This window comes from Melopsittacus undulatus, chromosome 8 (assembly GCF_012275295.1).
Source record: "Melopsittacus undulatus isolate bMelUnd1 chromosome 8, bMelUnd1.mat.Z, whole genome shotgun sequence".
NCBI lineage: Eukaryota > Metazoa > Chordata > Aves > Psittaciformes > Psittaculidae > Melopsittacus > Melopsittacus undulatus.
This window is the reverse complement of record NC_047534.1, coordinates 48,081,723-48,105,494: the sequence shown is the minus strand read 5'-3', so window position 1 is coordinate 48,105,494 and position 23,772 is coordinate 48,081,723. Positions and strand designations below refer to the sequence as shown.

The following is a 23,772-nucleotide window of genomic DNA, read 5'->3' as shown; positions in this document are numbered from 1 at the left end:
ATGGTGGTTTGCTAATTGATTTTACCATTGTATATTAATAACATCTAAACAAGACTACCAAAGCTATATAATAATACCATTTGTACCTTTGCCATACTAGCAGGGAGAGTATTAATGATTTCAAGGTCACATGTAAAACCACCATATTGTATAAATCCGAAGAAAACAAGAACACTAACTTCAAATACAGAAACATCTAGCAACTACTAATTCAAAGGAACAAATATATGTCAGTATTACACACATATGTTGCATTACATCACTTCATGAATTTGAAAAACCAGTGAAGGACTGAGAAACCTTGAAACAATTTTGTTTCTGGTATCTGAGTAAGGCAGAACATAGAACTTACAGTAATACTGGCATATTTAATTCTGATAAGAGATCATGGCACCCTAAACAGGAAAGAGATGATCCTCTAGATTTGACTATGCTAATATACAGCAAGATACACTGCATAATGTTGGAGCTTTTCTATAGAGAATGTGAGGTGAAGTTTTTGTATTTCTATGCCATGGTAATACATTAAAGCATTTACTCTCTTATCCTCATTAAAACTTCCTGTAACTGACAACTAAATACCAGGACCCCTTTCACAGACACAGAGCCACACAATAAAGTTGCACACTGCTAATGGTAAATCTGGAAATGCAACTTAAGAGTCTAGTCTTTGTTCTTTTGTGGCCACAATTTCATAAGTTTACCTGAACAGGCTGTTGCCTTTCATCTCCACTCCTGACACTAAAGTTAGTATGTTCATAAGAGTTGGGAGTACCTGAATGAGGATGGTGAGGAAAAAAAAACCAACCTCTTCTCACTCAGATGCTTCTGCATACTTTGTTATCCACTGAGGATATGAACTTTCTGGGAATGAAATAGAGAAAAAGAAAAAATAAACACATCATTTATGGGAAAGAAATTACACAAACTCAGTTAATGAAAACTAAAATTACAATTAGATGGAACAGCACATGTGTGTGTTTCTTAGTCTATTTCAAATCCTTTAACATTTTGGGGAACAGGAAGCCTTCGCAAGAAGACTGAGTTTAGTTCCCTCAAAAATGTATCTTCATTGAGACAGTTAATTCTCATAGGAAAACTTTAACAACGCAATTTTATTTTTTCATTTCCATACAACTCATATTCCAAAAATTTGCTGGAGAAAACAAAAGATAAGCAAAAACCACCCAAGAAAGTACATCATTATCTGAGGAATACGTTTTCATTGTTCAGCCCTTCTTTAGGTACTGAGAGTAGTCACCAAGAAGAAATGCTGCTACAGGCACTTGTTTGACTAATGCCTCTGACTTTTTTGTGTTTCTTAACACAGAAATTTATAAGCAGAGTTTGTATCATCACTTCGTAAGTAACCCTCTTCCACTTGACAGCTTGAAGGATTTTAAACTTATCATATGCTTCCTCCCCCACCCCCTTCCCCAATTTACTGGTGGCTCACACATTTTGTCTCACTTGACCACAGGGTGGAAGTGGCTATGTGCATATTTTTAAGCTTAAACTTACATTTCTTAATATTTGGCACAGGTTTTTTTCCCTCTTCTTCTTTCTTTACCTCCAGGTAAGCCACATAGCACAACAGTGAGCAAAGAGGTGAGATTCCTGTTGAAATGATGTAATGCTGAAAATTAAATTTACACACAAGTGTTCAGAGTCTGGGTCACAGCAAGGTCACTCCTCTGAGTGGGAGGCAATCCAGCAAGGAGCACTGGATAATGATTTCTCTATGCTGAGGCCCCTTTCATGAAATATAGCACAAAGCTCTACCTTGATATCTGGATCTGATCTGTGTATAATTATTGGGATTTGTTCTGTGGTAGTAAGGGGTGAAATACTTTGTTACATGCTGGATTGTGTCTCCTGTTCCTTTCAACCTACTAGCACCCAGAAATAACCTTTCCAATATCTGAACTCTTACCCAGAGATAGTGGTTTAGATAACAGCTGGCTGAGGCTTTTTGCAGAATGTAGCATATTTTTTAGAATTGGAGGAGATTACTTTTACTCTTGTTGAACAAAGAAAGGACTTTGCCTTGGTTATTTCTGCAGCGGCTCTGGCTACTTCTTAGCTATATTTATTCACTGTGCTTATTTACATCCAGGTATAGCTATCACACACCCCTTTGTAACCTTGAGATGAGCCTACTTTAATGGCTTCCAAGTGGGTTCCACGTTGAGATAACAGGAAGTGCCTGCAGAGCATCTCTACCCACATACAAGTAACCAGGCCTTGACAGCAGGCAGACAGTCATTTAAGTGATTCAGGCTTGTGGGATAAGCTTTACAAAACACCAGTGAGTCTTAAAAACACAATCATATCAAAAGGTAAACCTACCTGTACCACTTCCTTCCACAGTGCCAGTTCTCAGTCTCTTGTATATTGCACTGCCAATGATTTTGCACTCTACCTGCAAGGTTTCCCACTGCCACATAACAGTCCTGCAGTCAGCTACAGGCTGACGACCACAGCACCAAGAGAGTGGCTGTCAGGGGCATTTTGCATGAAGCACATGCAGCTCCTACCCAGCAAAGCCCTAATGTGTTGATTTACAGAGTCTTCTTAGCTGACATGGGAAAATGAGTCTGGTCACAGTTGATTTAACATTTTATGGGCAAAGAGTCAGCCTGGTCTTATGTCTGGATTAGTGCAAACATTTTACACATTTACACACAAGTCCACTGGAAAAAAAAATAATATTCAAGACACTAAGTGGGTTTGATGCTCCTATCGGTTGAGTTCTGTTAAAAATAACCTAAGTTTCAATCAAACACAAAGGTGTGCATTACGAGCTAGACCCTAAAGCTGAGCTAGAGGCTCCCGGCCTGCCAGCATACCCGCCAAGGCACGGGACAGGCTGTAGCTGGACTCAAGGCTCATCGCATGCCGCGAAGAGGCACAGGACCACACCGGCGAGTCCCACCCACCAGGTGCCAGCCCCACCGCAAGCACCGATCCACTCCAGTGCCTTCCCGCGGTACTTACTAGGAGTTGGCCACGTCTCCCCTTCCCACCCGGCTACCGCGGCTCCCCCCCACCTCGCGGCAGGGGCGGACGCAGCCGGCGGGCGGAGCAGAGATGGGCGGCTCCGCCCGCCCCGGCGGAAGTGTCGGCGGCCGTGGGGCTGCCCGGCGGCTCTGGGCGGTGGCACCGGCAGCGCGCTAGGTCCTTTTGCAGGCGTTGCTGCTTGGGCCTCCCCGCCGTAGAGGGTGGGGTGGTTTTCCCCGTAATTAGCTCAAACAAACCGGCCTCGGGGCGGCCGCTTAGCCCGCTCTGCCGCCGGTCGGTGTGCCTGAACCGAGCCCGCCGCCTAAGCCGGCAGGTAGCGTCGCGCCATGCACGGCAGAGAAGGCAGCTCCGCCGCTGGGACAGCGACCGCCACCACCTGCCCCACGCTGCCGGTGGGCGCCGGGCAGCGGACGGGGACACGGTGCCGGCGGGGAGAGGCGGTGGGTTTCTCTGCCCGCGGCGGCTTCCCAGGAGCAGCTCGGGGCAAACGCCAGAGAGACGGACTCGTCTCTGGCAGCCGCGAAGGGGCGAGAGGGGCCCGGCGCCGCGGCGGCACCACGCCGGGAAAGCACGGACCCGGCGGGCGCCTGCCTGGCCCGGCCCGGCCCCGGAGCGGCCGATGTCCGTCTCAGCAGCCCCTCTCCGCTCGGCGACCGGCGCTCCCGAGACCAGCGCTGCTGAGTGGAAAATAAATTGTAAGGGAACAGAAAAAAGAATAACGCCTGTCACATTTACCTCCGAGTAGTTCATCGCCCGAAAGAGAGGGGGGAAAGCGCGTGTGCCTGCGAGGGGGTGCCAGGAGAAAGATGAGTGTTTCTTTCATTAACCTAATGGTAATTGCAAAAAGGACTCCCTTTTTGTCAGCTTCACCTAATCAAAACCGAATATCTGTATGTGGCACTGACAAAATCAGTAAAACTTCACCTTCGACTTTATTGATCTGAAAAGACAGGCCGAGTTTTCTATGGTGTTCAATTTAGGGAATTAAAAAAAATCACTCCACTAACAGCATTTGGTACATTTCTAACCCATATGTCACCTCAGTGCTTTAAATAATTATATTTGCATGCAGGGAGTGATTCATAAATATGTCAGGATTGTGAAATATAGGCAGGCATTTCAAACTTTCTATTTAAAAAACATGAATTATGGCCACGAAAAATGTGTTCCCATTTAAGGGTGATACGAAGTATTTGGTGTCTAGTACGGAGGCCCATCCATCATATAGACAATAAAGAGAGTTTTTGCCTGACGTTGGAAATTTATGGTTGCCCTTCTCTGCCCTAATAACTCAAGCATTGTGTCAGCCTGTGACAGCCTTTGCAGAAAAACAGCAACCCTGTTATCAATCAAAAAGCCCTTTTACATTTTTAGCAAAACTCTGATCATCCAGACACCCTTTTAATGTATATATTACATCATTATAGATCATTCTGCACTTTTACTGCAACTCAACAAAATGATCCATCACTTCAGGACAGTCCTGATGAACGCTGATGTAAATTATTTGCACGTCGCTAGTACAGTACAAAATGAAAAATGTACTTTAGGTGGAATTAATTTTAGGGTGTAAAAAGCTAAAGATGAAAGCAGTGCGGATTAGAGGAGACCTAAATGCATCATTAGGGATGACTGAAAACAAGCTAATAGTTATTAAGATTAAGATTGTTTTAACCTTTTCGGATCGCGGACCTAGAGTCTTTCAAGAAGATAGCTAAGATGTATTACATGCTTCTCCCTGCCCCTGCCCCCTGCCCAGACGTAGCCGTCTTGTAATTGCGTCAAGGATTATTGTTCATTTGTCATTCGGGTGTTTAGATAAGGTTAATTATTTGGGTTCCAATGCCTTTTCCAGCCATATCCTTGAAACTTATCCTCGCATCTCAAAAGACTCTATTCCTCACGCTGCTGAAGACGCATCTGCTTGATCCGCAGTTTCCATAACAAAGTTGTCAATAAACACTCGACATTTGGAATCCAAGTGACGAAGCTAAAGATCGCCTCCATTTGTGTGCCACGGTTAATTTCTGAGGGATTACTGTAACCAAATATGTGCTTAGTTGGTATAATACTCCCCCGTAGCCTCCAGGCTTTCGCAAAAGATAAACATAGCCTTTATGATTGCTGAGATTCAGTGATCAGACCAAGGTGTTACAGATGCTGAAAGACTCTTTTTTTCACTCTTAAAGCCTAGGCAGCAAATGCCATTAAGAGTACATACATACGAATTGGGAAACGTGTTCACTTGCATTGAGCTTGATCATTTTAAGCATAGTAAGTTTAATAATACGAAATGGCACTAAAAATCTCCAGGTACTTAAGAGGAAATACACTCAGCCTTTCCAGTGTCATCACACTCGTTTGACTTGCTCTCTCCCTCACCCTCTAGAAAGTTAGCTTAAGGCTTATTTAAAATAAAAGCTGTTTGCATAAGAAACACCTCAAACATAAAAGGGGATAGATTTGGGAAATAACTGTTGGTAAAAGGGTTTCAACAGAAGAGTAAAAATTTTCGCACTCTTCCAGGAAACAGTGTCAATAGGGGAATCTATCAAAGGGCTTAAAAGCGAGAGGACTGGGGGGGGTTATTAGATGCATTAATCTCTTCCTTATCTCAGCATAACAAAAGGAACAAAATCAGACAAACTCATTCGAAAACATTTTCAGAAAAGGTGTATTTCCGAAAGCAGTAAGAAAACTAATAAAGAGAAAAGTGATTTTCTGCTCCTTTAGAAAAATTCCACTGATGACCAAAATACACGTTCACTTAAATGTGGCTGTTATTTTGAAGATGGCTCTCAAATTATCAACGCTTATAAAATCATTACCTATATCTCATGCAGAGTAAAATATATATTGCTTATTTATATTAGGAAAGTAATTACAATCACAAGGGTAAATATTTTAAAGTACTATGCAAACAGGGGAGAGGTTTGCAAATCTTTCTTTCTGTTGGCAAGCATTCAAAGTATTTACTTTAATGCCATTCTGGAAGAAATACCCTACACCTCCGCCGGATACCTGGGCAGATGCATCAACTACTCTCTGAGCACATGCAGCCTTGCCTTAGAGAAAAAGAAAAGGAAGAAAAAAATAGTGCCTCTGCCCAAATGTACGAATTGGTGGTACGGTATTTCTGATAACCCATCACATTTCTTATCCGAAGTATTATCATTCTTGGGAGAAAGGAAGGGGGAAAGAAAAAAAGAAATAAATGGGATGCACCGTTTACAAAAATCTATTGCAATGCATATCTTCATACAAGCCTTGGGGTGGATAGTGAAACGCAAGCTCTACCAGAGCAAATAAATCTGATGCGCAGGACGGACAGACAGGTAGCTGAATTGCGTTACACATGGAAATATAGCCCAGACACAACTCAGCAACTACGTTTCTGTTAATTAAAAGCTTAACCTTGTTCTAAACGGTAGACGGGGGGGGGGGGGGGGGGGGGGGTTGGAAAGAACAAGAAAAAAAAAATCTAAAAGGCCTGTAGGGTTGTTGCCGTTCAGTTTAAAAAGACTAAACGCCCTTTTCCAACATGATCTACAAAAGCTGACACGTAAATGGCAGGAGAGCGGGCTCGCAGAGCTGGCACGCTGGTGCCAATATTCCTGCAGTTCCCTCTCCCGAGGGAAAAACAGTCAGTCCGGGTTTTTCGGTTGATCCTGACCAGGGTTTACAGCTCGCCAGCCTGACCTGTCAAGCGGATTATTTTAGAGGGAGATTAATAGGGGAGGCGGGCTGCAATAATAATCGTTTTGTTTGATGTGACAACTTTGATAGGCGTTGATTTACTTACAAACTGATAGGCTTTTAATTGAGCGCCTCCATCCAGCTTGAGATGAAAGGAAAACCGCATTGAAAAGCTGCCCGAGTGCCCTCGAGCCTCAATACTGATTAGCCATCTCGACAGTGAATAGTTCAAGGCATTTTCAAACTTTTTTTCCTCTCTCGTTCTCCTCTCCTCCTCAAATATCTGCCAGCCCACTCCTTTTTAAGAGAAAATAAATCATTTCCATTGTGTGCAAATAAAATCGACTTGACATGCTTGCCAATAGCTGGTAGGTAAAGGAAAGTGTGGACTGGCACTTGTTAATTAATTCCTCCTTTGCTTTCCCTTTTTTTAAGTTACAATTTTCCTTTGTAAGAGGGGGAAGACGGGTTCCAACCCTTCGGTTTTCCTGTGTTGGTGGTTTGCTGCCTTTTTCTTTTTTTTAAGGAGAATAAAAACAATAGCCACCCAAACTTCAACAAGATGACACAAGTAACTGCAGAACAACAAACTGCCTGCACGGACTCGGTAACCAAAGGTCTCTCTCAACCGGGATGGAATCCCTCTTGTTCGGCTCAAGAGAGGAAAGGAGCCCGCAGCAGCCAAAACAAAAACGCCGCACCGCTTCCAAGCTGCAGCCCCGCCGTCCGCCCCTACGCGTGTGCATCCCAACTCTGAAACACTCACTGGGAATCGGTTCCTGTGTGTTGAGGGCAGTGAATAAGCTCTCATAGCTCAGAAACGCTCCGGAGGGGGGCAAAGGGAAGGGAATGTCTTGGGGCTGGTTTTTTTACAAGCTTCTATATAAAAAGTTTACAGTACTGAGCGTGATTTCAATCTCATTTCAAAGGCTGAGTGGAGGGAAAAAAAATAAAAAGAACAAAAAAAGCTGTTCTCTGAAGTTACTAATTAAATTACCCTCTGATGCTTCTACTTCAGCCAGAAAGATCGGGGTTAGTGCTGTTCCCCCTTTTCTTCCCTCCGCTCTTCCCGTCTGTGAGCTGCCTGTTTTACACATGTACTGGTTATCGCCTTTGCTTCCTTGGCTCACAAGTAAAACAACCCTTTCCAGAAATCACCCTCACCTCCACAAGAAAAGACAGAGGGAAGGGAAAATGGGGAGGGGGGAGCCTTTCTACAGCTGACTCTACCTTAAGACAATTAATCTTTAGTCTTTCACCCTGGGAGGCAGGATAAATACAACGAGAAAACAGATAGGAGTCTCCCCGGTCCTGTAAGGAAAACAGCTGTTCCAAGCACTTTAATGCAAATGAACACAAATGAAGGTTTCAGCTTTTTTTTTTTTTTGCTTTTTTTTTTCTTCCTTCTTTCCCTTCCAGAGTTTTACTGCACTCCATTTATCAATTGGACTTGACAACAAAAGAAAGAACTGGGGGAAAACCTGGGGCAGATTCAAGTCACTTCCACTCTATATAAAGGGGGTGAGGGGGAGTTCCTTAAAGGCAAGTTGTGGGTCCTGTCAGTCCTATTGCGATATCGGCTTTTTTATGCGAGATTTCTTTCACCACCACCACCCCCGTTTCAATTTTCACGGTCTTGTAAGATGACCGAGATTGCAAAATGAAAGTACGTTTATGACTTTCCACTGGGAAGTTGTGGCAGTAAGCCTTACGCTTTCAGAGAAAATGAAGAAATTAAAGTTTGTTAAAATTAATTGTATCTTTCTTAAGCTAGAGGAGTTCCACATATTTACCATGCCCTATACACTTCGTTAAAGAAGTAAAGTGGTTTTAACAAAAGGCAGAATATATACTTACTTAGCTGCAGGATTTAAAGGGTACCGCTTTACCGGAGGAGGGGGGGGGGGGGGAGGGAGGAACACACACCACATATCTAGGAAAACCTGCCTTATGTCTACCTCGTAAGAAGAGCGTATCATTAAAGGCTGTCTGACACATCTGTTTAGGGACTGGGAGAGATCGGTGTTTCAAGGGAAGAAAAAGGACTTAGTTCAGCAGATATAAACGCGAGAAAGTGAAAGTCCTTCCTCTCGCCCACCCCTTCCAGGATCAGCGCCTGTTCTGGTCGGAGTCCAGGTCAGGAATTGGACGCGACCCCTAAAGCACTTGCCTTGTTCTTCACTTGTCAAACGTGTTTTATCTCTAAGTGACCTTTTTGTTAATGTTGTAGATTGTGTGGGCCACCATGTCAGATCCGGAAACAAAAGTAAAAGATTGATTAACACATTTTGCCTGTGAAAAAATGTTATGGGATGAGGAGGTGGGGGGATAGTGGGATGCAAAGTACAAAGAGAAAGAAAAAGGCAATCCTGGGAGCGACAGAAAGGCTGTGGACTCCGATCGGGGCGTCTGCCTGCACGGTAAAAGCCAGGGTTGGGGGCAGAGGACTTGGTAAGCTTCGAGAGCGTACAGACACAAAGCAGGATGTATATAACGCTCGGGTGGATCGCGTGTGCACACCCACGAGGTTCTCAACACAGCCTAGCCGAAAGCAAACACTTAAATGGCGAACCGATACGATACTCTCGCTAAGGCGAGGGGCTGCCTCCCCAGGCCCCCAGTGCCAGCGATCGGGGCAGACCGGCGGGTGCAGGGACGAAGGGTTCTTTTTCGAATACGACGAAGAGGGCAGGATAAGAAGAGCCCGGCAGTCCTCCAGGGCCTCACACTGCGGACTCCGCGCAGGGCAGCGCGGTGCGGGGAAGGCTGCCGGGTGCTGGCACACAAATCGAGTTTACTCAAAGGATTTATTCCGTAAACAGAATGGCTTTTTCTCCCGAGAAACCCGTCGCTCCCTCTATTTTCCTTCCTCTCTCTCTCTTTCCCCCTTCAAGTCACACCAGGCTTGTAATCAGCAACAAAAGCTGACATAAATCAAGGGCGGATTGACAGGGGCTGACAAATAACTGATTGATTGCGGTTGGGGAGCACTGACAATTGACGGCGGGGCGGAGAGACCCGAAAGGCGGCGGCGAGCGGTGCGTGACAGCCCCGCGTGTGACGACCGGCCTCCCCCAATCCCGCCGCGCTCCCCGCGCCGCCGCAAGCCGCGCCGCAGCGCCCCATCTCCCTCCCGCCGCCGGCGGCGACGTGGAGGCCGCCGCTCTGCAGGTTCTCGTCCGAGCCTACCCCCGCGTTGTCAGGCGGGAGGGGCGGAAAAAGCGCTCGAGCCCTTCTTCGGGGCCTGGAGAGGACGCAGCGCGGCGGAGGCCACGGAGCTGTCCCGACGGGCTTGCCCCGGGAAGAAGCGGAGGGCGCGGGCTGGGCCCGTAAGCGCCGTGCGTGGCGGACGGGCGGCGGCAGGCCGCGCTCGGGGCGCTGTGCGTGCGGCCGGGCTACACTCGATAATGGGGGGCGGCAGGGACCCGGAGATGCCCCCCCTGCAGGCGCGATGCCCTCAGCCCTACAGCCGCCCCACTGCTGCCGGGCAATCCGCACCGGCTGCGGAGGAAGAAAAACGTTCCCAGCGCGTGATGTGAAACACAGAATTAACGCCCAGCCCGTCCTAGGAGCGAAAACAAGGAAGGAGGGGAGGGGAGAGGGAAGGCGGACAAGAAAGAGAAGGAAAAAAAAAAAAAACCAAAAAAGAGCGAGAGACCATTAAAAACAGAGAGGAAAAAAAAAGCCCCAGAAAAGGGAACGTCACATCCCCTTGACCCTCCAATCACCTCGGGGTCCCATTTGATTGGAAGGCGGCAAAGGCTTTAATCTCAGACTAATTCAGCTGCTTTTGAAGTGAGTTTCTTTGCCAGATCCCGGGCTGGATGGGCAGCGGCTCGCAGCACAGCTGAGCGGCGGAGGAGAGCGCTCCGTTCCGCGCCGCACCGCGCCGCGCCAGCCGGCGGAGCCGGGAGCGGCCGAGGGGGACCGCGGCACACGCTCGCAGCCCCCACCCCGCCCCCAGCACAGCCCAAGGATTACTCGGCTTTTTTTCCTCCTCTTTCTCTTCGGCCGGCTCCCCCTTTCCCTCCCCCTCCGCACCCACGCCCTCCCCGCCAGAGAGAGACACAGGACATTTTATGTTTGTTTTCCTGCTCAGGAGGCGTGCGGCTTTTTTCTCTCCTCGGCTGCAGAAAGCGAGCGAACGTTTCCGAGTGCGAGCGGCACCACTTGCCCCAGTTTTCATGAGAGGTTTTGGGTCATGATCACATCGCCCTCGCTTTCTGCTATAAGAAGTAGTAAGCGCAGCAGCAGCCTCAGCGAGCCGGGAGGCAGCCCCCGCCGGAGCCGCAGCGCCGCCGACCTCGCCGGGCCGAACGGGCACGCTGGGAGTAACGGCAGCAGCGCCGCCGCCAAGCCCTGCTTCCACGCCGTCCCCCCCTCGGACCCGCTACGCCAAGCCAACCGCCTTCCCATCAAAGTCTTGAAAATGCTCACGGCGCGGACTGGACACATTTTACACCCCGAATACCTGCAGCCTCTACCTTCCACGCCCGTCAGCCCCATCGAGGTAAGGACCTCTCGGAGCCGGCCCTGGTTCCTTCTCCCCTCCCTGCTGAGCTCTCGCTGTACATGGCGGCCCCGCCAGCCTCCCTCGGCACCGTCCTGCGCTTTGAAACGCGCCTGCAGCGGGAAATGGGCTGCTTTGATCTAGAGTTAGTGCGAGGAACCGCTCCTGATTGTTGTTTTCATGTTTACTGGGGTAATTTCTCGTTCCTGTGTAAATTAACTTTTGAGGTTTGGTGGTTTTTGTTGCTTTTTTTCCTTTTTTAATTTTTTTTCTTTCCGGGAGGAGAATGAGTGGAAGGAAACGACCCACTTAAGGGTCACGATCAGGCCACGCAACCAAGCAGTGCTCCGAGTGCCAAACAACCTTGCTTTTGCAGGGAGCGGTTGGGGGAGTGGGGGGGAGCAGAGGGACAGGCTCACGCCTGGGTGCGGCAAGAGGATAACTATTTCAGCTCCCCCACAGTTGCCTTTCAAGTACCGACACGCTCTTGTACTTCAAGGGCCCTATTCGTCCCTTTTCTCCTCTTGTTGAGGTTGTCGGTCCCCCTGTGCGTGGCTCGCTCTTTGAGGGACCGAAACTCGAAGGGAGCCGGTGGTGGGAAGGGTGTGTCTGTGGGGATGAATGATTTCCTTAAGGTCTCTGCGGAGCGAGGATACCCCTCTCCCCTGGAGCCGGCTAACTCGGGCTCTGTTTATAAATAGTGTCAGCAGTCAGGGCGCAGAAATGCTGCAGCTGCTCCAGTCCACGAGCGGTTTGTCCTCCCTCACGGCCGGAACGGCGGAGAGGTGAATGGCGAGGACCCGAGCGCCGCGCTGCCCGGACTGCCACCGCTGCCGGGGCAAGCAGCGGACACTGAAGGCGGCCGCTGTGGGCTCGCGGGGATACTAAAAGCCCCAGCCCTTTTTAAAGGCTTCGTGGAAAATGGTGCATGCAGGGGACGGAGATGTCAGGGTGATGAATGGGCGCAAAATCGTTCACTACTTCCAAGATGTTCTCAGCAAAACTGTGCGGGACAAGCGTCCTAGGTATGTCCCGGGCTTTTTCTCGGCCGCCGATTAAACCTCTGTCTTTGTTTGTACTTCTCATTTCCGCAGCTGGATGCGAAGAAGAGTCCCCTGGCCCTTCTGGCACAAACTTGCTCGCAGATAGGGAAGCCGGACCCTTCCCCTTCCTCCAAACTCTCCTCGGTCACTTCCAATGGCTCCGGGGGAGACAAGGACTCCAAGTCGGGGCCCCTGAAACTCAGCGACATCGGCGTGGAGGACAAGTCGAGCTTCAAGCCGTACTCGAAGCCCGGCGCAGAGAAGAAGGAGCCGGGGGCGGGGGGCTGCGCGGGCGCCCCCGCCGCGGGGGTCTCGGCCGGGGAGAAGTCGGGATTCCGGGTGCCGAGCGCCACCTGCCAGCCGTTCACCCCAAGGACAGGCAGTCCCAACTCCAGCGCCTCCGCCTGCTCGCCGGGGCTGCTGCCGGCCGAGGGCAAAGGCGGAGAGGACAAGAAGGACTCGGAGGGCTGCGGAAAGAGTGGCAGCTCCGGTTCGGAGGGAGGTCCGGGAACCACCAGCATCAGCCACAGCCGGATTAGCGTGAGCTGTGCCGGGATTAACGTGGAGGTCAACCAGCACCAGGAGAGCACGCCGGGCTCCAAACCCATCGCTTCGGACTCCGCCTCCTCCTGTAGCAGCACCACCGCCACCTCCTCCACCTCCGTCCTGGGCTCCGGTCTCGTGGCCCCCGTCTCCCCTTACAAGCCGGGCCAGACCGTCTTCCCCTTGCCCCCCGCGGGCATGAGCTACCCGGGGACGCTGGCTGGAGCCTACGCCGGCTACCCGCCCCAGTTTCTGCCGCACGGAGTGGCGCTGGACCCCACCAAATCCTCCAGCCTGGTGGGGGCCCAGCTGGCTGCCGCCAGCAGCCTGGGCTGCAGCAAACCGGCGGGGTCGAGCCCGCTGGCGGGCGCGTCGCCGCCGTCGGTGATGACGGCGAGCCTGTGCCGAGACCCGTACTGCCTGAGCTACCACTGCGCCAGCCACCTGGCTGGAGCCGCCGGTGCCTCCTGCGCCCACGACCAGGCCCTCAAGTCCGGATACCCCCTCGTCTACCCCACCCACCCTTTGCACAGCGTGCACTCCTCGCTGACTGGCGCCACGCCGCCCTCTCTGGCCGGCCACCCTTTGTACCCCTACGGCTTCATGCTCCCCAACGACCCCCAGCCACACATCTGCAACTGGGTGTCAGCCAACGGACCCTGCGACAAGCGCTTCGCCACCTCGGAGGAGCTGCTTAGCCACTTGCGGACCCATACTGCCTTCCCGGGCACCGATAAACTCCTCTCCAGCTACCCCAGCTCCTCGTCGCTGGCCAGCGCAGCGGCAGCGGCCATGGCATGTCACATGCACATCCCTACAACGGGCGCCCCGGGTAGCCCGGGCACGCTGGCCCTGCGCAGCCCACACCATGCATTGGGACTCGGCAGCCGCTACCACCCATACTCCAAGAGCCCCCTGCCCACCCCCGGGGCCCCTGTGCCCGTGCCCGCCGCCACCGGACCCTACTATTCCCCTTACGCACTCTACGGGCAGAGACTCACCACAGCCTCGGCCCTGGGGTATCAGTGAGCACAGGCAGCGGGGCTTTGACACACAACACAGAGTCTAGCAGTGAGGGAAGGAAGCCCTGCGAAACTTTATAAAAGTTGGAAAGAAAAACAAAAAAAAATCAGACTTTTTATAAAATAGTGTTCATTTGAGGACTGGATCCGTGAGCACTGTATTTATTTATGTTAGCTTCAAGCGGGACAACGAATCATAAAGTGCATTACTTAACTGAGCTCAATAGGTAAAAGTGGAACACCCATTGTAGAATATAAATAAAAAGATAGAGGTCTTCTCTTTAATGTTACTTTAAAATTGCTATGATTGTATTGTACGTTCTTATTTAATGTCTCACTGAAACAAAAAAAATTTACATGCATGTTTGTTACTAAAAAACAACTCGCAATTTGTCAGTTATAATTTCAAATTGCAATTATTTTTAAGGTGTATACCCTTGAAAGAGAATTGGTATTTTTTTGTATGTATTCTGGAAGAAAAACAAAAACAATTCTATTCCAAAAACCTCATTTGCCTTATTTTGTTCTTTAAAAGGAACACTTAACTATTTTTAATTTTTAAGTCCACCCTGTAAAAAGGGTTAAGTAAGGTTTACGTCATGTACTAAAATAGACAATGTATCGCTTTAAAGATTAAGATTAAAATTCCGTATATTTGATGTATTAAAAGGTTTTACTTTTTTTTTTTTTAAATACGCTTTGATTCTGTTCTAAAACCCAAGTAGGGTCTTAGATGGAGGCAACTGCTAATTTCTCCTTAATCTTTTATTCACTTTTAATTAAAATTTAAAATAAAACCAAAGTATTTTTTTATTTTTTTATTGTAACCCCAGGGCTCTCTTAAAAATAAAATAAATCAGGCAGGAGTATTTTTTTTTTTGTCTTCAGTAGAATTCGTAGGGATGAAATAGGAAAATTGAGAATCAGTTAAATCTCTTTCACTTTCCTAAGGAAGATTAACATTTTTTTAACGTTTTTACTGTGAAAACCTGTTTTTTAAATCTGGGCTTCAATTAAAAGACTTTGTTCTTTCTTTAGAAAGAAACGGGGAAGGCAGGACGTATTTGTAAAAGAGTAAGGAGATTATCTGAAAGCTTTTTTTACAGTGTAATGCATAACTATTCGTCTCTTTTTCTAAATGAGAAGTTCAGAAGCAATTAGGGAAGCGCTGTTTGATCTCATCCAGTTATTTTCAATTTCTTTTTTCAGTTCCTACTGCAGCACAAACGATCATCACATTAAAAAAAAAAAAAAAGAATTCGGACAGCTCTGAAAACTCATTTTCTTTTAAAAAGGAAGGGAAGGGGCAAAACACGAAATCCATCCCTTATTTGTTCCGAGTTTGCTCTTTACTCAAGTGCGGTGCCAAACTCGACGTGATGGCGAGAAGGGCTGCCCCTGCCTGCGCCGCGCCTCTGCCTCCCTAGCCCGGGCTTCCCAGCACCCGGGGCCGCCGCCCGACTCCGGCTCTTCGTCCTGCAAGCAGGTAGGAGCGGGGGCTGCGACGGGAAAGCCAGAACAGCTACGGCGACTGCGGAGCTAACCGCTGCCGCCGAGACAGTCGGAAAAGCGATACCCAAGCCCGTAAAGGCAGTGCCAGCCAAGGGCTTCTCTCCCGCGGCGTGCCAGACGCTCGCAGGGCGGCCCAGGCAGGGTGAGTACCTGCTGCCCCTCGTCCGGCCCCTCTCCCCGCTGCGGGCTGCCCTCGCCCCGGCCCCAGCGCGACGCTCCAGCAGGGGGAAAAGTTGCAAGCGGCAACTTTGCAGATCGCTGGGTTTTCTCCCGCCTTCTGTATCCCCCACAATATAATTACTGTTCAAAGTTTCCCGTGGTGCTCAGATGCTAATTAGTCTAATGCATTTACTCCAGATAATTAGTGGAAGTTAGCGTTAATGTGCAAAAGCAGAAAAAAGCAGCAGGCTAATGCAGCTCCAGCGCTCGCCCGGCTGTCCCGGCACCCGGTGCTGCGAGCCTGCCGGGGCCGGGCCGGGCCCGGGACAGGAGCTGGGGCCGGGACGCGCGGGGGGACGCCGGGTGCTGGGCCCCGCTGAGGCTCTTTTGAGACGCTGATCAGAGAGTGGGAAATGCTTTGTGTTTTAAACAAATTTACTTTCCCCCCACTTAGTCGTGAAAGGGACAGTTCCGTATCTCCGCATTAGGTAATATAAATCGAGCTCCCGTTATGAACTGATGAGTTGGAGAAAGGGAGATGAAGGCAGCACTGCTAACTCCAAGTAAACTTATAATAAAATAGAAAGTAGATACAAACGCAGTAAGTAGGCGAAAAAAGGGCTTTGCAAGTCGGGGTGAGGGCGATAGTGGCAGAGGATTTAACCAGCGAGCACGGAAAAGGCCGATTAAGCGAGCAGCCCCCGGCCTGCCTGCCCGCCCCACTTCGCTGTTTCAACTGCGCCTAGTTCGAAGAAAATTACATTTCAGACTCCATCTGCGTGTGTGAGCAACTATTACAGATTTGCCACGATTGAAAACCACCACCGCCACACACGCGCCTCTTCTGCTCACGTTTTTGCACTTTATACCAATTCCTAACAGCTGCAGCCCAGCCCTCGCTGGTGTAACCCACCAGGTGTGCAGGGGCTACTTTAAAAAGAACCGAGAGGGGTTTCTGTGTCCTGGAGCACTAATGGCAGTCTTGTGCATATCAGCTCTGAAAAGTTAGACACGTAAAGATTTCTGATGCGAGTGATGAAGTGAACGCTTAACGTTAACGTTACCATTTTGCTCGGATACTGTCCCCGAGATTAATAAAAATTTAAAATAGCTTATTTTATATGTAGACTGGTGGTAAGGAGGTCTCTCTTCCAGGCTTGTTAAGTATTTGACCTGGCAAGTGTCACCTAGGATTTTGATATTAATCTAGGAAATTTGCTTTTTTGTCCTAATACAGATTGACTTATGGACATTAATGTTTTTAGGTAAAAGGGCCACATTGTTATTTCCCTCCCACCCCCTCCCCGTTCTTACTAACTGGATGGGTCGTGGAGTTGACAGCAGCCGCTGGTCCATGCCACCGAACTAAAATAATTTCACAGTGAAAAACCAGCTCGAGAGGACAAGCAACAGAAGGGCAAAACTCATCAAAACCTGAAACTCTGATCAATCTGACCAGAGTCAGGCATACATTAGTTTAAATTAAACTGTTTCTTCTTTCTCACAAATCTTTTTTGAACATTAAAGATAAACGCATGTAATATTTAAATCAACTCTTGTCAGATGCTAAGTGCAACTGAAGAACTAAAAAAATGTGTTTCCGTCCCTTCTCAAAGGCTTACGCTGGATGCCACTTCGACAAAATACTTCTGATAAGCAACACTTAGAAAAGAAAGGTTCTGTTTATCTTATCTACGGGGAAATGTAATGATGCTAGTTTTATGAAACAATAAAACACCGGACTCCACAGACAGCAAAGGAGTTTCTGTAATATATCTGAGCTTATATGAGCATATGTATCTTGGTTTATACGTACATGTCCACTCCAAACAAATACGTATAGTTTTGCTTGCCTGATTTTAGAATGCAAAACGTAAGCTAGAGCTAAAATACCGGGATGCCGTTAAGACAGAACGATTTTCCGCAGCGATAAGAGGCTCCATTTTCTCAGAGCGGGAAGTCACCCGCTGCCCATCGCTGCCTCTGAAGGTACTCTCCTCGCAGCCAGCAAGGTACGCACAGCGCAGTGGCTGGGCTGAGCTGAGCCTCCGGCTCTCTGATCCCAGCTTAGCAATAGACTGATCACACCTACAATCAAAATCACACGGGCAAGTGGGTACCTGAAAGGCCCAGGCTTCCCGAAACAACCGCATATGTGCTTTCCTACTCTGTAAAAACATGGGTCAAACTTCATTTTTTCAGATTTAGAAAAGACAGAGAGCAATGTTAAAATGCTGTCTTGCTGTAATACTGTTGGCTCGTGCTACAGGTTTTCAGTAGAGCGCGGATGGGGGCGGGGGACGGTGGTTGTTTGGGTTTTTTTTTCTGTGTGTGCACCCTCCTTTCTTTGGGTGCTGGTGATGTATGGTTTGGGTTTGGTTTTTTTTAAAGGAACTAATATAAAGTTAGAAAATCACTAAAGTTACCAGCACCAAGTCCCCTTCCCAACCAGATTCCAGGGATATTTTTTTTTGACATTTCGAACCCCAACATGTGCTTCCCCACACCCCGATTCCCCCTGCACAGCAAAGCACAGCCCACACTGCTTCACGAACAGTCCTGCGGCAGGCAAGTGATCAGTCCTGATCGGAGGTGTCTAATCCCTGCTGAATCTCTCTCTCAGCTCAGTCCTAGGAAATTAGGGGCAGATTGCCTTTTTTTTTTCGTAAGGTAAGATCTTGTTGCAGTAAGAAACAAAGTGTCAACAGAAAAGAGACGGACCCTGGGTCCGTATGCTCCCACCTCTTTTGAGGTGGAATGCTTTGGCAGCAGTGACAGGGTTGAAATTTGAGCAGATTATACACTTGGACTTGTGCATAAACGCGAAAAGACTGTTCTAATGCTGGGTATTTCTCCATCAAGATCAACCAGGTGCTGCTGCTGCAAAAAATCCCACCTCCGGCCGCTTGTTCTGCGCGTGTGTGTGTGCACAGCGATGCACAGACTTTGTTCTCTCTACATGTCTGAAATTCATCAACTGCTCCCCCCTCGCCTCTACCCCGTCCCCTATGTGAAAAAAGTAAATCCGTTCAGGCTTTGAATATTGTAAGAAGCCTTGTGTGTATTTTTTTTTTAATCTTCAAATGAATTAAAGACAACCTGACAATGCTGTCATCTGTCTTCAACGTCACATCAAGGCACGAAATAATGATAACAGAGCAGCAGAAAGACGCCCACTGAAACCTGGAGGATATATATACACATATACACACACACATATATGTCTTGAAACAGTTTGAAAGAGAACAAAATTAGATTACAGTTCTTAGGCTATCGCAGTAAGAACGTGGGAGGTTTTCGGGGTTTTTTTGTTTTTTGGGGTTTTTTTTGTTTTTTTTTTTTTGTTTTTTTAGCTAAGTGCTGCATCTTTCCTGCTTGACTCTGTGAAGCTCGTGCTCCTTGATCCAAACCATTTCTGTTGGATGGGGTATTTGCTCCTAAAGTACTACGACCAATGGAAACACGAAATCTCCCCTCCCCCCCTCCATCGTTTCAGGTTCTCGTTGCACTTAAAGGTTACTGCTCTCCTGAAGCACAGGCCAGAGCATGGCACATTTTACGTGGAGACTTACACGGGCCAGTAGTGCCGCGCAGCTCAACGGCCCGGGGGGGAAAACTCTCCTTCCCTTTGTCTGTGCGGCCCTGCGAGGTTTGGCTGGAGCTCCCGCCTCCCGCCAGGCGGCGCTGCCGGGTCCCTGGAGGAGGCCAGGGGCAGCGCCGGGAGCGGCCGCCCTCCGCGTAGGGGCGGAGGGCACCGGACAGGGCTTCGGCCCCTGCCCCGCCGCCCGAGGCCAGGCCTCGGCGGCTGGCTGCGCACCGTCATCGCCTCCTCCAGCATCCGACGTGCAGGTCCTTCGCACGATAAAAATCGCTTGTTTGGGACAGAGGGAATCGCCTATCTAATCCTAGGGGAAGTATTGCAGCATAAATGGATTTAGCCAGATGAAAAGAGATAGGCCGAACGAAACAGAAAAACAACCGTTGTGTTGTGGGTTGGTGTACTTCTTTTTTTAATCACACTTGTAATCTCATTCACTCTGAAGGGTAAATAAATTGCAGTTGTATGAAAAACAATTGGTGCTACATGTGTTCATAACAGATGGGATCTTATCACAGTTTAACTGTAATAAATTCTGACTTCTGGAAATTGTAATCTTTACTCCATGTTAGATGTCTCTGTTCTGCTGTAATAAGAGGGCTACAAACTTCTGAGAGCAAACAGAAAAGTTTTCAGTTCTAGCTCTGCTCCAGAGTTAGGGTCTGCTACTGCCACCATCGCACATCCCCAACGCTTCCAAAGTGTCCATGAAAACGCATCCGAAAATCAAAAGGGAGAGAAATCCCTGGCGCACAGGGAGGCAAACAGTCATCAGCTGGGTCAGACTATTTTTTGAGGCCAGTGATAAAAGTCCTTAAAATACATGCAGAAAAACTAAGAATGAGCTGTGTGGAGAAGCCCTGGCAAATGACAGATCATACTTTGCTTTGCAAAGAAAGTGTCAGAAGAGGAAACCTAGCCCCCGAGGAAGCCAAGCTCAAACTTTAGATTAATCCCCCTGCGCTTCAGATCACAAAATTAAAAAATAAATTTGAATAACCACTGAAAGGATAAAATTATAATAATAAATTGTCCATATTCACTGAGGCTGCGGGACTAATTATTTTCACCATCTCGGCTTCCCATTGCTGTTTATCAAGTCGCAGGGTAAATGCCTATAAATCCATTACATTTCCATAAATCCTTTCACCGCCTTCTTTTAGGCCAATGCTTTTGCAACATTAATTGATTTTATTGCACTTTCTGAAGTCACTGTATATTACATTCTAGCCAGTTTGCTCCGAAAGCATTTTTATTTTTTTTTTTTATCCATCGGCACATGAAACCCGTGAACAGGAATTACTGAAGCTAGTTCAGACTCTAGTCTCTTTTTCCCCTGCTGTGATCTCGATGGCAAATGCGAACTGCAAATCACAAGTCTCTAATATCTACCCTGTTACAGAAAACAGCGTGCTTATCACGGGTGAAAAATTAGTCCAAATCCAAAAGCCACGTTTTCCTATCGTTTTAAAATGGGGGGAGGCATGAAATGCTACTAGGAGATCGAGCAGACTAAGAAACACTTTGCGAGTCATTCAAGTTACTGGATGGACAGAAGCTATTTTTAGGAAAGGATTTTCGATGTATAACTAGAAGTTCAATGCAATTTAGAAGTAAGTACACGGGCTCCAACTTCCCCAAACCCTTCTCCATTTTTCCTCAATCACCTTAACAAAACTGGACCCAACCAGCATTAAACAGATTAATGATTTCTTGCTTAATATCATCTAACTCCCAATTCCGTCACCTGTCATGCCGGCCCCGGGATCATTATTTAAAAGCGTTAAAGGCTGAGTGCTTGGGGCGTTCACCGGCCGACCCACACCGCACCCGGGCTGCGCAGCCCAAGCCCTCTGCCACAGCCCCCTCCGCCGGGCGCACCCTCACGCTGCCATTTGCAAGCCGGTAGCGCCAGACCTAACGGCAGCGTCTTCTCTGCCGGCGGGTCCTACGGATTCACCTGGAGGTACTTCAGTGACGCAAGGGTCTTGTCAAATGAATAGGGATCATTGCTGCACATCACAGAAGACATGTAGATTTGACCGGTTTGGGCAGGACAGCAGAATGCTGGTAGTTAGGAACCTGTCCTTCGGATTACAATAGGTTCAGGGTTTCTACCCGACCCTTGGCCACCCAGCCTTTTTACACACGTAGGCTGCTGCTCACTAAGAGGTTTTGCAAAGATAACAGCACCAGTTGCTAGTGATACCATCATTATTTATACAGGTAGGAGGAGGGGAACGATAGAAGAAGGCCCGGGACCTGCGCCCAATCCCTGCGGGGCGGCGGGCGGGCACCCGGACGCGGCGCGGCCCAGGGCTCACCCCCGCTGCTCGGAGTCGGCCCCCAGGACCCTGCATCCGTGCCTCAGAAAGGGATCCCCTCCCGCTGGAGTTCTGCCAGCTCAGCTCTGTCTGAGACGGGGTCCAGAGACAGGCCGGAGCACCTCCCTGCTCCCCGTCTTGCTTCTCGAGGTGCCGCGACTGAGCAGCGCTGCGCCCCTGCCCCAGCAGCAGCCACCTCGGGGCTCTGCCGACAGGACCAGGCAGGGAAATGCCTAGCCCTCCTGGAGAAGGGCCGTTTTCAGTCACTCTGCTTTTTCGAGGCCAGGTGCCCTGCTCGGGAAATGCTGCCTTTGCAGTTCATCTACTGCCGTGGGTGTAGAGGGGTCGGTTCAGCTGGAACTGGGACAGATAGCCACACTCTGAGCAAGGGGAGTGATCCCACTCCTAAAACCCTTCCAGGCATCTCAAGACCTAAAACTGCAGCTGCAATATAATGTTTCAGTTTAACTGAATTTTGTAAACACCAGCCCAAATTTTCAAACACAGCCAATCTACCTCTGGGGAGCCAAGTGTCTCCCCTCTTATGCAATTTCACAGTCCTTAATAGTCTATTGGTGGAGATGATTTTTCTCCTACAGGGAAGGATCAGCTGCTGCCATCATTTACTGCACTTTTTCTCTTTGCTTGAAGTACTTGTCTAGAGGCAGAGGAATACATATCAATTCCCAGATCCAAAAAGCTTCAAACCTACAATTCTCACTACTTAGGGTTCCTGATCACTGGGCTGTTCTTATGTGGGGGAAAAGCTCCCCGCCCTCCTTTAAACACATTTCACTTTGCATAAGAATGAGCCATGCCAGAGGGAGGGAGAAGGAAGGAACCAGATTTAATCTACTGATTAGGGCTCTTGCCAAAGCCTGGAGCCCAGCTCTCCTAGATCAGTGCTCAGATTTAATCATGTGCCCACCTACTCTCTTTGCCCCAGAAGAAGTTTAAGAACATTCTGCACATATATATATATATATATAAATATAAAAAAGGGTAACTCTTTCAACACCTTCTTTCTATCCTAAATGGTAAATAGAGAAGAGGCTCCTCAGGTAGATCAGGAAAGACTACAGATCTGCCACTACTGAGCTATTAGATAGATAGCTATCTGAATAGGGACCTTTGAGTCACCATTTTTTCAAAGAAAGCAGAAGCCACCATGGCATGCTAGGCAACAGTGCCTGAGGAGGCCTTGGAAAAAAGGCAAAAGTTTCCCCACTGCATGCATTGATAATAGAGCAGGAAAAAATCCCTGTCCTTGTAATAGAGCTCCTGGCTGTGCAAGTAAGAACTTTTCTCCTCTTCCATATGTACTTTTGTTACTTTGTCCCACCCTACAGGGAGCCATTGTTGACCATTCCTCTAATGACACATGCATGCAGTCCCACCACTGCTCACACCTTCTTGTATCAGTCTACCACAGAAATTCACTGGTGGAGACTGAAACAAACCCAGTCAAAATCTTCCTTGCCCCTACATGCATTTTTTACAACAAGGTTAAGTTCATTGTGTCAATTTTTTCAAAATAAAATAATAACTGTATAGCCAGTTTTCATCACAAAATATGTGGGTCTGAGAACATTCACATGATTTTGTTTTCTGTCCTACATGTTCCTCCACCCCCTCCAATTCCTCTCCCTTTGCAAGATCACAATATATTACACCAGCAGGCCCAGGGAATCTGTTCCAGATAAAATGGATAAGTAGAAATAAGGTGGGTTTTCCTGGTGGGTTGTTTTTATTTTTTTATGATCAGCTGCTAAAGACATTCCAGTAGAGGTGTCAAACATTTTATGAAGAGACCTAATCACATTTCTAATTATGGTCTTCAGGCTGACTTTATGGAGTTTGGGTAAAATGTTATGCTTGATCAAAAGCAGATACCCTACATACATCAATAGGTTTAGAAAAAGATTGAGAAAGGAATTTAGACCAGATGGAGCAGTTAATTTTTCTAGTTTAACTGTATCATTTGGTTGAGAAACAAATGGTTGTTGATGTAGCTACAAATCAGGTACTGAAATTCTCTAAGAAAACTGGCTACTCAAAGTGCCACAAACTTGTTCCAGAGTTAAACAAGTTGGAAAAGTGCAACAGCAGGTTTTACCTCCTCAATGGACAGTCAACATTTTTTAAACTATTTAAACTCACCTATTTCTAAAGTGACCAAGTTAGAATTGCATACTTTCCTGCAGGTAGACATTAGTAAAGCAAGCAAAAATACTGGTAAACTCTACCACTACTGATAGTCGATACCAGTATTTTATCCCTATTGGGTAGTTTACCCCTATTAGAAAAGGTAATGTGAATCATCATAGCTGCATATATGCCAGCT

At 48.0% G+C, this 23,772-nt stretch overlaps 1 protein-coding gene across 1 annotated transcript; it reads left to right on the top strand.

Annotated features, from left to right (window-relative positions):
- The first annotated feature begins 10,423 nt into the window (after positions 1 to 10,423).
- Positions 10,424 to 14,498, top strand: ZNF503 (zinc finger protein 503). Its single transcript, XM_034065576.1, has 2 exons — positions 10,424 to 11,227; positions 12,322 to 14,498. Exons 1-2 carry the CDS (start codon positions 10,919 to 10,921, stop codon positions 13,840 to 13,842), a joined length of 1,830 nt encoding a protein of 609 aa, XP_033921467.1. The 5' UTR covers positions 10,424 to 10,918; the 3' UTR covers positions 13,843 to 14,498.
- The last annotated feature ends 9,274 nt before the right edge of the window (positions 14,499 to 23,772 follow it).

Excerpts from the sequence above, each read along its gene's own strand:
- ZNF503 (XM_034065576.1), top strand. The coding sequence starts at position 10,919 with ATGATCACATCGCCCTCGCTTTCTGCTATAAGAAGTAGTAAGCGCAGC. Across the intron at positions 11,228-12,321 it reads CGCCCGTCAGCCCCATCGAG|CTGGATGCGAAGAAGAGTCC; the intron begins GTAAGGACCTCT and ends TCATTTCCGCAG.